The sequence below is a fragment of the Dermacentor albipictus genome, chromosome 7 (assembly GCF_038994185.2).
Source record: "Dermacentor albipictus isolate Rhodes 1998 colony chromosome 7, USDA_Dalb.pri_finalv2, whole genome shotgun sequence".
In the NCBI taxonomy this organism is placed as follows: Eukaryota; Metazoa; Arthropoda; class Arachnida; order Ixodida; family Ixodidae; genus Dermacentor; species Dermacentor albipictus.
This window is the reverse complement of record NC_091827.1, coordinates 36,987,043-36,999,687: the sequence shown is the minus strand read 5'-3', so window position 1 is coordinate 36,999,687 and position 12,645 is coordinate 36,987,043. Positions and strand designations below refer to the sequence as shown.

General features: G+C 48.8%; 1 protein-coding gene across 4 annotated transcripts in view; it reads right to left on the bottom strand.

Moving 5' to 3' along the window:
* Positions 1-12,645, bottom strand: part of beta-Spec (spectrin beta chain) — a 50,066-nt gene that overhangs the window by 14,541 nt on the left and 22,880 nt on the right. For 3 of the 4 annotated variants that reach the window (XM_065436655.1, XM_065436654.1, XM_065436658.1), the window contains exons 13-18: positions 11,645-11,817; positions 9,771-11,000; positions 8,874-9,336; positions 7,060-7,242; positions 5,670-6,263; positions 1,044-1,145 (exon numbers count right to left, since the gene is read on the bottom strand). In XM_065436655.1, coding sequence (XP_065292727.1) covers positions 1,044-1,145; positions 5,670-6,263; positions 7,060-7,242; positions 8,874-9,336; positions 9,771-11,000; positions 11,645-11,817 — 2,745 coding nt within the window. The remainder of the gene's footprint in view (positions 1-1,043; positions 1,146-5,669; positions 6,264-7,059; positions 7,243-8,873; positions 9,337-9,770; positions 11,001-11,644; positions 11,818-12,645) is intronic. The other variant, XM_065436657.1, reaches the window with a different exon arrangement.

Below are 12,645 nucleotides of genomic sequence, written 5' to 3'. Positions count from 1 at the left end.
CCGCAAGGAGCAGAACATGTTGCAGCTTCCAAAGGTTTACCTCAAGTTGCTGTGAAATTACACTTCTGCATAAAGAAAAAAGAAAGGGAGGGGGGGGGGGGGTAAGACGGCAAGCAAGCTTGAGAAGTTAATTTTCCTTCCCACTAACACAAGCTTCTTGCAAAACAACACTGGCAGAGAAGTATCCTTGCTAGAATTATTGCAGATCACATGATGCGCTTGCGTTACTTTGTTAATTATTGAACAAATAAGATAACGCCCCTATTGTTGCAATATTTTTGATGGCGCAGACACACAGTATCTCGAAGGGTACCGTTTTTACTGTTGCTACGAAAGCTTTATCTTTTGCAGCACTTCCCAATCTTAAAATTAGGACAGCTGCTTGCAATCGACACCAATTCAATTCATCCTTTATCTCCACAAAGTACTACTGGTAATAACTGTAATCATTCTTTCATAAGCTGAGCCCTATTGGGGCTTCAATTTGCAACTACTTTTTTTCTCCCTTCGATCCAGTTCGTTTATCTATCGCACCTAGCGGCATGGCAGTGTGTGAGTTAAGGGTGACAAGTGAAAAGAACGGATAAAATGGGAGAACCGTTACAGAATCTTGCCCTTGGTCACTGACTGATAAGAGCTGCAGCCACCTTCTTGCACTTGGCACAAAGCCGCACAAAATGTCTAACGACACAAGAAATCAGCATATCGACGATGACATGATAGCTGCGGCAGTATTTGATAACAATTACGGTCCTTTATATTTTCTTTATCTCTCGTGCCGAGCGCGCTATCCTAGCTATAATACTGACGAAGCAACGTGCAAGCCAATGGTGAAGGGAGTAGAAAAAGAAAAGAAGCAGTACAAAATTTATCCTACGACTTAGGTAAGCTATAGCAGGAGCAACGATAGTCTCAGTTTCGAGCTCCTGTGTGCCCATGCCATCAAAAAAATAAAGGGTGGGGGGGGTGTTAAAGATGGCAAGGAGTCATAAGCGGAGCAAGCGCAGGCCACAATGCCTATCGGGTTTGGCAGGCAAAGTCACCGGCTCATAGATGCCCGAACTGCGAAGGTGGTCGTCTAGCCTACGCAGAGCTCTGCGCCGCTCCTGGACATCCTCCATGCCTTGCAGCTCCTTGAGTTCGAGCTGAGAGAAGGGTGTCGGGTTTTTTGTCTGCACCTTCTATTTCACCTTACTCTCTCTCATTCACTCAACGCGCACCAAATATTTTCAGCAAAGCACACAAGACAGAGAGTAAGAGAGAGAGGCAGAGAGAGAGAAAAGACATATGCAACGCAACAAACTTGAGAAGATCTCACATATGTGACGAGACATGTTTCCGCAGTAAAACAATGCAAGTACATAACTAACAACAACAGGTTAATTTTTCTGTCTCAAAATTTGTCAGTTGGAAGACGGCCACAGCCACAAATTCGCTTCGAGGCCCTGTTCTAGCATACATATCTTCATAATGTATGTGTCATTACGCATGGGGTGGGACATGTGAGCAATACTGTTCGTATATTCAAACCTGCTGAATACTAATCCCTTTATATCACATTTAATAGACCAAACAAATTCTTTGTTTGCACTTAAAAAGAGGCTAACACAACTTCTTTTGGAAAAGCAGTGTTAGCTTCTGCGTTCCACATACAAATGCATTACTCGAAACTTGTGTCACTACTGCAGGAGTGCTCTTTACATAAAATGTTCTCGTTACTTTATAGACCCACGAACATACTCATACTGATCCACACTTCTACACTCTTTTAATGTTTCTGCTGTTTACTGCACTCAATGTGCTGTCTGAAACTGATACTGCTGTGCGTGCGCCTGTTGTGAGGTGATTACTCGTATCACCTTTAGTCAATGAACTGCCACATCTATGCTGTACTGATAACAAATGAACAAAACAACAGCACCAAATATCTTTCTATCTTTCTGTCAAGACTTCTTGGTCTCAAAAGGCTTACTATGGTGAAGTCACTTAGAAACCTCCTCTTATATCAACATTTGTGCGGTGTACAGAACACCACATGTGGAAGCAGTAAATTTCAATTTCAAACTTTAGTGACAACGATTCTTTTTCTGAAGTTTTCTTGGCCACAAAAATGCAAGGACAGGGAATATTATTGCACAGGAACATTACCTACCAAAAAAGTGTCATAACTACAGATGAAATCTGCACGCTAGGATTACCAACATATGCAGTTAAGGTGCGTGACCTAACCTAGCATAGACTTGGGTGAAAATATAAGCAAGTGAAATGGCCCTGGATTACTGGTTTGTCGATTTAACTATGTTGTCACACCTTGCTTAGACACAGAGCAATAAAAAAATTGCTCAATAGAAAACCCCGTTTTTTCAGACCATGTATGTATAACACCAAGCAAAAATGCGCAACTTCAAATTGCAAAGTTAGTATAGTTGAAATTTTTGTAATTGACATGTGAGAGAATTTGTGGAACAGACAATGCGCACATAAGGCTTTGCATTGCATTGCTTTCTACATGCGAGTATTGAGGCTTTAACCACAGTGAACTGTCACTTGAATGACATAAGTATCACAATCATCTTTAAAAACCAAGAAAGGTATGGCTGGAGACATCGCAGCCCATTGTAAAAGTGACTAGTAAGTAAAAAGTTTTCTTGGCCACAAAAATGCAAGGACAGGGGATATCACTGCACAGTAACATTACCTACCAAAATGTGTCATAACTACAGCTGAAATCTGCATACTAGCATTACCAACATATGCAGTTAGGGTATGTGACCTAACCAGTAACGAAGCCACATTCACCGTCAGTTCAGCCCCAAGCAGAGTCAGCAGAGACACATAAAACTTACTACACGTAGTGCAACTCAGCAGATAGTGAAGGAGCCGCCGCTTTTGTGAACAGCGGCGGTACACCTACTCACCAAGACCAAGCAGGAACAAAGTTGAAACCAACACTGCAATTGACCTCATGTGCAAATACCGAAGCAACACGTAAAAATGCTACTGCATCGACTGTTCCTCAGTTGAAATCCAAGCTGTTATTCCACAGTGGAGTACTCCAAGCTTGAACACTCAGCAAAAACTTTTAATTCTGCTTTTGCGATTTCAGAAATACCGAATAATTCAGATTCATCTGCTGGTCCTGCCAAGCTGTGTGTGTTATTTAATGGCATCGAGCTCTCGTTCATTCAGATGTATTTGGTCGCACACAGAATAATTCGAACGACCCTCAGAACATGGCGAGTGCCCCAAAAGAGCAAGAGTGGATTGAGCGGCCAACCAAAATGAAGCGGTGGAGTCTGCACCACCTTAGTCATCAGTGGGAACCATATGGGAACGCTGGAATGCTTCACATCTATTTGTGCCTATTGGCTGCGTGTATGCCTTCAGAACTTGCACAGTCACCAACCATGATCGCGTCGATAGCAACCATGGTTTCATTCGCAGCAGTAGCGGCATACACTAGTTTAATACTGACCCCAAGCGTGCATCGGCAACGTGCCTTCAGAACTGTGATGTCACCATCCATGATCGCGTCGTTAACGACCACAGTTCTATATGCACCAGTTGCTGCAAACAGTAGCTTTTTGTTTTGACTCGTTGAATGCGCTGGCCACGTGCCTTCAAAACTGCACAGTCCCCATAGATAGTGACCAAGGCTTTGTCCACAGTGGATGTGATGAGCAGAAGTTTTTGTTTTGACTCATGTTAGATATGGCGCCGTTTCCTGAGGCTACTTCGAGTTCCCCCAACCACTTCGAATCGCAGTACAGCTAATTGAGGAATGCAGAAGCAGGAAAGCACAATCCAGAGGAGCGCACGAGCCAACAAGTTTGTAAGCCGCCGGTAGCTATTGTCTGCTTGAGTTTTCCAGAAAGCGAGGGGAGAGCACGGCATTGTTGGAAGTGAAGTGGGTGCCAAACCAGGACGGCGGTGGTGCGCCGTGACGGCCGGACGGCTGTGACGTACCGAGAAGGCCTGACAGCGTCGCACCGGTAGCCTTTGAAGAAGGCATTTGCTACCACAGCGGAGCCGTGCCGCCGGGACTAGAGGAGTCCTCGGACAATAGAGCCCAATCGTCCCCCTTCGCTTTTGAAGAAGGCATTTGTCACCACTGCGGAGCCGAGCCACCGGGAGCAGGTGGGCCCTTGTACAATGGAGCATGAGCGCCCCCCCTCCTTCTCCACCTTAGAAGAAGTGGATTGCAATTCTGCGAGGCAAGAGCGCAGGGGGATCAAGTGATCAAGCAAGGGGGCCCAAGCGGCGACTCTCTTCGCCGGGTATGACACCATCGCACGGGCGCCTGCCATTGGCTGAAAGTGGCGTCATCTGAGCGGACTCTCCCATTGGTCAAACATGACATGACTTCCAGTCCTCGAAGGGTTTAAAAGAAGGATTCCAGAGAGACCAGAGCAGTCCCCGATTCCCTGATTCACCTCTCTCGAACTTCTTGCCGCGGGCCGCAGCGTCCGAGTTGCTGCCGGCCCGTAATGACTGTACGACTGTTGCTTGACTCTCACCTCTCTGTATATAATGTAAAATAAATACTCCCAAGTTTGGTTCTTCATCCCGGAGTCCGTCCTCCAACCCCTACGCTCAGTGAAATGTGCGCAAAACGTCACAAACATGGTAGAAGCTGTAGAGAATTCCGCTGTGGCTTTTACACTAGCTTCCAACACGCTAGCTAAGTAGCAACGAATCGAGAATCTGTTGTCGACCAGCTCACTGGCAAAAAATATATAATCAGGCTTTGCGCGTGGTAGTGAAAAGCAAGTCTAATTGGATGAAGACGTGGGTCTTCCGGCATGGCTGCACTGCGAAGGCAGTTGCAAGGCCCTCGGCGTTGCGAATAAAAATCAGGCACAAGGCAAGCAGAATTGCAGCCTCTGCACAGCTTTCGTACAAAATAGAAACAGCATTTATGGATTCTTTCAGCAAATAAAAGCGTGTTGACGAAACAAGCATTTGTTTATTGTTCCCTTGATAAGCTCAACAATTCGACGTTCGGTTAATTTGGACATTTTTTCCAGTCCCGCGAAATCCAAATAAGCAAGGTTTTACTATACTTTGAATATCAACTGAGGATTACCTCAGTCGAAACAGTTCCCAAAGTTGAGTACGTAAAACTTGAGTATTCATTACCTTGAGTACTCAGGTTACCAGTTGAGGAGAACCTTGGCCCACACAGTTCACGCAGTCTGAGTACCATAAGCTCGAGTACTCATGCAATAGGCTACTTGGATATTAGCAGAGAAGCACTTAGGTTGCAAGTGTTTACACAACAGTTGCATCCCCTAACCTTGAGTAATTACACATTACAATCATTACAGTATGTGGATATCAGGTACTTGGCCCTGAACAGCCCACAGAACAGCTGAGTACACCAAACTCAAGTACTCATGCTTCAGAGTACAGTCGAACGCCTCATAATAAAGTGCTTGGGTCCCTCCAAATGATTTATTACAGGTCACTTCATAGCGAAGGTCACGCACTACACCACTTACAATAAAACCAGGCCAGAATTATTCCTTCGTTATACAGGCCATTTCGTCATAGAGCCGTTCTACTGCTTTGGATATCAGCCGAGGAGTACTTGAACAGCAAGTACTCCTCTGCCGGCATCCAAACAGCCCTTGGGTAATAGGCTAAAAGAGTGCCCCGTCTCCACTCACCGTGGTGAGGCGCTCAAGCGCTGCGAATCGCTCCTCCTGAGCGGCAGCCGACTTTTCGAAAGCCTCGTGCCGCTTGAGAAGCTGCTCCACCTCGTCAATGGTGTGTCCCAGCTCCTGGCTCAGCAGGTACGGTTCCTGGGCTAGAAGCCAGTGTTCGGCGACCGAGGCGTCCCGCGCAAACTGGTACACCTCCAGGATGAGCTGCAGGTGCTCCCAGCGCTCGTCCCAGCGGGCGCCCAGGGCCGCCCGCTGCGTGCTCAATGCCAGCAGCTTCTCCTTGATCTCGCCCGACGCATAGTGGTTCCGCGCTAGGAGGTCGCGGCCCAGCGCCAGGCAGGCAGAAAGGTTGTCCTCGCGAGCGTCCACCTCGGCCTTGAGGCTCTGGTGGTTGTTCATGAGGAGCTCGACGCCCGAGACGTCACGCGGCTTCTCCGAGCTGTTCATCTGCCGCACGACTTCCTCCATCCACAGCAGCAGGTCCCGCACCATGCTCAGGAAGCGGAAGAGGTCGCCCGTGTCGGCGAGGCGCGCCCGCCGGCTGTCGCACGAGCTCAGCAGCCGCTGCCACGCCGCGACTACCTCCGCCTCACGCGTCTGCGGGACAGTGCAATTTCAGGCTCGTCAAAATCAGGTATTGGAATAAATACAAAGAAAAGCATGAGGAATAAGTTATTGTGCACCGGCCCCTCGCATACCAGCAGCAACTCACTGAGCCAATTTACGATTTCGGCTCATTAAAGCCCTGTTCGCACCGAGTGATTTGACTTTCAACCGTAAGCAATACCAGGTCATGCACTTCTCCCTTCAAAAGACTGTAAAGAGGATTCTTTAGTTTGAGAAACCGTTTAGCATGCAAGGAACTTTGCACGAGAGCCACTGGCTATATCCTGCTCAATTTGCATATTCTTGACAGATGCTCAAAGCTAAGCAAGCACTGGGCTTGTTGAGTATTTGTGAGGGAGACTACCTCAGAGTGTCGAATGCCGAGGGGCCCCTCAACATTAGACCAGTTTCCATAGGACAAATTCAAGGAAACATGCACGGCTCCTGTCTGAAGGTACCGAATTCCTTAATGTCTCGGCTTGCCAAAGTCTGCAAAGGCTCAGTTGACCTGTATCCGTATTCCTCAACGATCATCTTTGGAGCTATCACTTTAGTGGACGCTGTCTCCTTAAGCCAACAGGTGGAACACCCATGGCACCAATGAGGCATCATCGGAAGCCACGTCACCCGAAAGTGAAGGGCTATTCCTAAAGTTATGAACCATGATTATGTCCTCTGATCTCCACTCAGTTCTTACTGTGTACTTAGTGGAAAACATTTATGCCAAGGGGTTTGCTTGACAAGCAGTGGGCAACGATATCCTGGCCCACCCTGTCCACCTCCGTACCTGGATTTCACGCGCCTTGTCCCCGGCATATGCGGCTCCCAGCTGTGATGCTTGTGACCGAATGCCCTCCACGGCCGAACCGAGGGTCTGCAGGTCGTTCTCAAAGTTGGCCTGCTTCCGCTGGAGGTTCGACACACTGACGGCGTCCCGGCCCAGCTCCTCGGACATGCCATTTTGCTTCTCCTGCAATGGGCAGAATAGTAAATAAGCATACTCTAGATGTGAGCATATTGAACAGAGATGCTAATTACCTCTACAGCGAGAGAGAGAGCGAGAAATAATAAAAAGAAAACACTCAAGCCAGCACCTAGTTCTACAAGGCCTAGTTTTAGCTCAAGCTGTACCTCTAGTAATGGTACTGATTATCAATTTTTCTAAAGAGTTTACTCTTCCTAGCTTGTGTTGCTGCTTTTGAGCAATGTTGCGACACCTTCTTCAAACTGAAAGGATGTTCATTGTTAATTGAAATTTCTGTCGACTGTACGAGCGCTCCAAGCAGAAACTTTGCACTAAAGTCGCAGCAAGTACGATGTGCGCCCCGGAAAAAACAGTTACGTTTGTTTATAAACGTTATGAAATATTCGTGGAAAACATGGGGGAAGTGGGAGATGGAAATTCAAGACGATGAGCAAAATGAGAAGGTAAAAGAGGGAACCAATGCTTCGACAAGTGGACTTGAAAAAGACAAGTCCACGCGTCAAAACAGTTGGCTCCTGTTTTTAACTCGTCTTCGTTTTGCTCATTGACATGAAATATTCATGTAACATCAGCAGAAATTTCAGAAGCCGCTATATTACAGTGGTTCTTTGAGTGGGTGGCGCTGCCGCCAGTACATCTGAATAATCGAGCGAGTATAAAAAAGAGGCTCTGGAAAAAATTGGTCAATGATTGCTAGGGCATTGATTTGAAATCAATTTTGCCCTAAACCAGACAGAAATGAAATAGCCGTAAGATTATTTGTGGCATTATGAAAATTGTAAGGAGGCTGTAAAAAATTGGGCCCTTTACGATAATACAGTAAATCTTTGCAAGTATGACACCTCTTGTCAGTCAAACGTGGGAGCTTTCAACGCTATATATCCTGTCCCCAAGGATAGAATAGGCTCCAAACTAAGTTTACCAAGCTGAAATCATGCTAAGAATGCACGAAGTGTTGAAAACAGGAACAAAAGAACATATTTTATTTAGTCCTAAATAATTCTGTTGATTATGGCTTAATTAACAGGATGCGATAGAATGTGTTTTTAGAAAACTACTTTTACATGTGTTTGTATGGCCTGCCCCCTCTCCCACAATTTTGTGTAATGCTTTCGGGCCTTCAAGGTGACAATCAGTGAAATGAAATAATTTAAAGAACGACTAGGACAAGAAAGAGCACCACTCGCAACTAAGTTTACTCAGAGCAGACAAGTTAACTTTTTATGGGGAAAGTGCCGGCACACACATACACATTTATGCATCGCAATCAAACATCAAGAAACATGACTCTTGCATCATTGACATGTCTCTTGCTGTGCACAACACTAAACAACAAGTAATTACTTGATTGTATGTTCGAAGAGGCATGTACTTTTGCAATTTCATCTCCCTGAAAAGACTGCGATGCGTAAATGTGTTTGCATATGCTGGCCCCTTTCCTATAAAAAAAGTGAGCCCGCGGTCTCATTTCACATTATTTCAGGTCCAATCTTCAGCATAAGTACAAACCAATTACTCGAGGAAAAAGTAGCGATACGTTCATGTATTCGTGGCCCCCGACAGCACATCTGCAGCCACCTAACACTGTTCCAGTGGTTGGGGCAAGCAGCACTGACCAAAATTCGTTGGTAGACGTCCCGGCAGTCGTGGAAGAACCGGTGGAGGTCCCACGATGCCGCCAACACCTGCGCCCGGGTGTCCATGAGCTCGAGCAGGTCGGCCCAGGCCTCCTGCAGCGCATCCTTCCACTGAGCCGCCTGTGCCGCATCTGGTCCCGTCATCAGGACCTCTGCCTGGCTGCTGGCCTTCTGCACGCGATCGTCGCCGATGGTGCGCGTCTCGTCCCGGAAGGCGTTGAAGCGCTCCCGCAACAGCGTCACGTGCTCGTAGTCCTGACCCAGCTCCTGAGAGCTGGCCACCACCTCCCTCTCGGCGATCCACTGCATGAGGTCGTCGACCTCGCGGCTCAGGGCGAACAGGTGCAGGGCCTCCTCGAGCTTCTGCCGCCTCTCCAGGGCCAGGTCCCGCAGGCCTGCGTACAGCTTGTCCACTTGCGACTGCCGCACGGCAATCTGGTCGCTGCGTGTCGAGGATGAAGTATGTAAGAACCCAAGCAGCCTAAAGAAAGTGCACGATTACCCTGGCTTCTCAAGACAAAACCAGCAGCTCTTCTGAGCCTGCACTCACAAAACATTCTTACACTAGGATTGCTTGTAAGAGGCATTGCAGCCCGATCCCGATTCTGAGCATATAATTAGGGACGACAGCTGGCCAGCCAATGGCAAAGAACACTAATGAGCGAAAAGCTTTGTGAATTCAGTCCCTAAGTTTTACAAAATTGGCAATGTTAGTAGGCTGAGAATCAATGCATTTACTGTATCTAGAACATAGAACACCAAATAAAATCTCAACCTATTAAAAAAAGAACCAAAAGAAAAACGCACATATGCACACAATCCAGGCACACAACAGAAACGAAATCTTAAGCCACAAAAAGCATTGGCACTTCTCACCTGTCAGGATGACCTTCCTGAACCAGCCGCCGCGAAGTGTCACCCAGCTGCCGCACCGTCTCGGCGTAGTCGTCCACGGCCGCCTCGAGGTTCTGGTGTTTCTTGCGCAGCTTCTGGGCCGACGCCTCGTCCCGGCCGCGGTCTTCCACCATCATGTACAACTCCTGCTCGCTCATCCAGGCCTCCGCCTCACTGGCGTCAAAGTAGTACTGGTGCGCCTTCTCCGAGATGAGCAGGTCTTCGCGCCGTGCATCCAGGGCCCGACGCAGCTCGGCCCACAGCTCTTCCAACTCCTTGGCGAGCCGCTCGAATTCAGGCCCGTCCTGGTGTCCTTCGGCCGCGAGGCGGCGGCCATCCTCGCAGATGGCCACCACCCGCGGCTCGTGGTGGTCAACCTCGTGCCGGAGGGACTGCTCCTTCTTGCGGAGCATCTGCACCCCAAACAGGGACGCACCGCGGTCGGGCGACTTGACCAGCGGCATCTTCTCGGCCACCCACAGCTTCTCATCCTCGACGTCACGCCGGAACTGGTACGCCTCCTTCTTCTTGAGTAGTTCTCGCCGCCGCTGCTCCAGTGGGGCCTGGAGCCGCTCGAAGCGCTGCTCCACGACAGCCCGCCGAGTGACGAGTTCCTCGACCCTGTCCGGATCGAGCTTCTCCAAGTATTGCGCCTGTCCCTGGAGGGCATCCACCTGCTTCGCCTTCTGCGCCATCTGGTTCTCCACGTCCCGCTGCTTCTGCAGGATGGTGGTGACCGAGGCCAGGTCTTGGCCGGTCTCCGAGACGAGCACCTGCGACTCGAGCTCGTCGATCCATGAGTCGATGTCGTCGCACGTCTGCTCGTAGAGGACGTGGCGATTGTCGTCGAAGAGGCGTTGGCCCTTGGACTGGGTCGTGTCCTCCAGGTTGTTGAACTGCTGCTCCAGCTCCTGGAGCTTGGGCTCGACGAGGGGCGCCATCTCGGGCTTCTCGGCCACGAGGGCGCGCCCCGCCTGCTGGGCGCGTTCCAGACGCTCCTTGTTGGCCTGCACCTCGGCCTCGAAGGCCTGGTGCCGGGTCCACTTGGAGTGCACCGTCTTGGCGCTGCGGTACGTCTCGTCTTGGGCTACAATCATCTTCTCCTGGATCCATTCGGTCAGCTGGTCGCAGTCCTGGAGGAACTGGTGCAGGGCAAGCTGGTCGGCCAGACGTGCCATCTGCTCGCTCGCCTGCTTTCGGTTGGCGTCTCTCCTGCAAGACACCATCAGCACCATCAACAGAATGAAATCAGCCATAAAAGGAAAGACAAGGATTTGATGAGAGACCACCTGAGTAATCACGTTACAAACAGAAGAAATGCAGCTTCTGATGAAGTAAACAAAAATTGAAGGAATTAAAGGGTGTATGGACGGTGCTTGAAAAGGAACAACGGACCTGAAACACAAATCTGTCAAACTTTTCCCCCATGTTTGCTTGGACAGTAACTGTGCTTTTGTTCCGGAAGTGCCAATCTGTTTCAATCTGGAAAACTAATAAACTGACTGACAAACTAACGAAAACTGCCAAAACAGGGAGTACCAAGAAACGCAGCCGTCAACAAGAGCATTCACCAAGCATTGAATGCATGCTTTTCAGAGTTTCCAGACCAACACCCTGCAAGCAGCAAAACCAGACCGTTGTCCCTGAATTCATTTTGACAGCTTTCAAAGGTCTGTTCAATAGTAAAACAGGTCTGCCATGTCCTGTACTGCAGACATTTCCTACAACACAACAACTTGACCCTGCTAAAGTGAAACTTATTCTGGTACGACATCACTGTGGCGTAATATGTAGCGTGCTTGAAAAACACTGCTAGAGTCTAGATGCTGAACAGACTTTGGGGCAAGAGAGCTCACCTCTCGAGGATGGAGTCTGCCTTCTTGCGGATCTTGTCGGCGTCCTTGTGACCCTCGCTGCACAGGCGTTGGGCGTGTTGCAGCACAGCGTTGATCTTCTCGTCGTTAGCCTCCATGGTGGTGAGGAAGGCCTCGTGACGTTTGATCAGGTCCTCCACTTGCTCTAAGCTTGCCTGCGCAGACAGATTCCTCAATGCTCATTGTGCCCTTGTTGGTTTCTACAACACAATGCCACTGGACTGTAATGGACTGCAGCGCCCTGCCAAGGCAGTCAAAATCGAATTTCTCGGCTGCAACACACAGCCACAACAAGTGCCTTTTCTTTCTTTTATTCTGTTATTTGGAAACCTCCGCTCAAAAGTACAAGGAAGCTAGCTCACTTGGTGACGTTACTGCAACATTTGGATTAACTTATATACTCGTGTATAAGTGCCCCTTGTGTATAGCCCGCAACCTCCACTTCCAGATGAAAAAATTTGAAGAAAGAAACAAACAAAATGCGGCAAAAATGCGCCTAGTCTCACAAAGTGCTACAATATGGCGCCAGTTAGTTTTTCCCACTCGCCACACACCATTATCCTCATCGCTGTACGTCGACCTAACAGACTGAGTGAAGGATCAGCTGGTGGACTGCCTGACGGACTTCGCCATGATTCCTGATGGCTTGGCAAGCGTGCTGCAACCGCTCAATGTTTGCATAAACCAGTCATTCAAGACGGAATTTCAGTGGTGCTACACTGAGTGGATGGCCACGTGCAACCATGAAACAACGCCGACAGGGTGACTGAAGTGAGCGCCTCTTCAGCAAATGTGCAATTGGATTCTGGATGCGTGGCGTTTTGCGTCAATGGACACCATCTCAAAGAGCTTTAGAGTCCCGGGGATATCAAACGCCATGGATGGCACAGAGGACGACCCGCTCTGGAAGCGCGCAGATGAGGAGAGCTCGTCCGACAGTGGTGAGAGTGCCGATGAGCTGAGCTCCTCCGAGAGTGATTAGC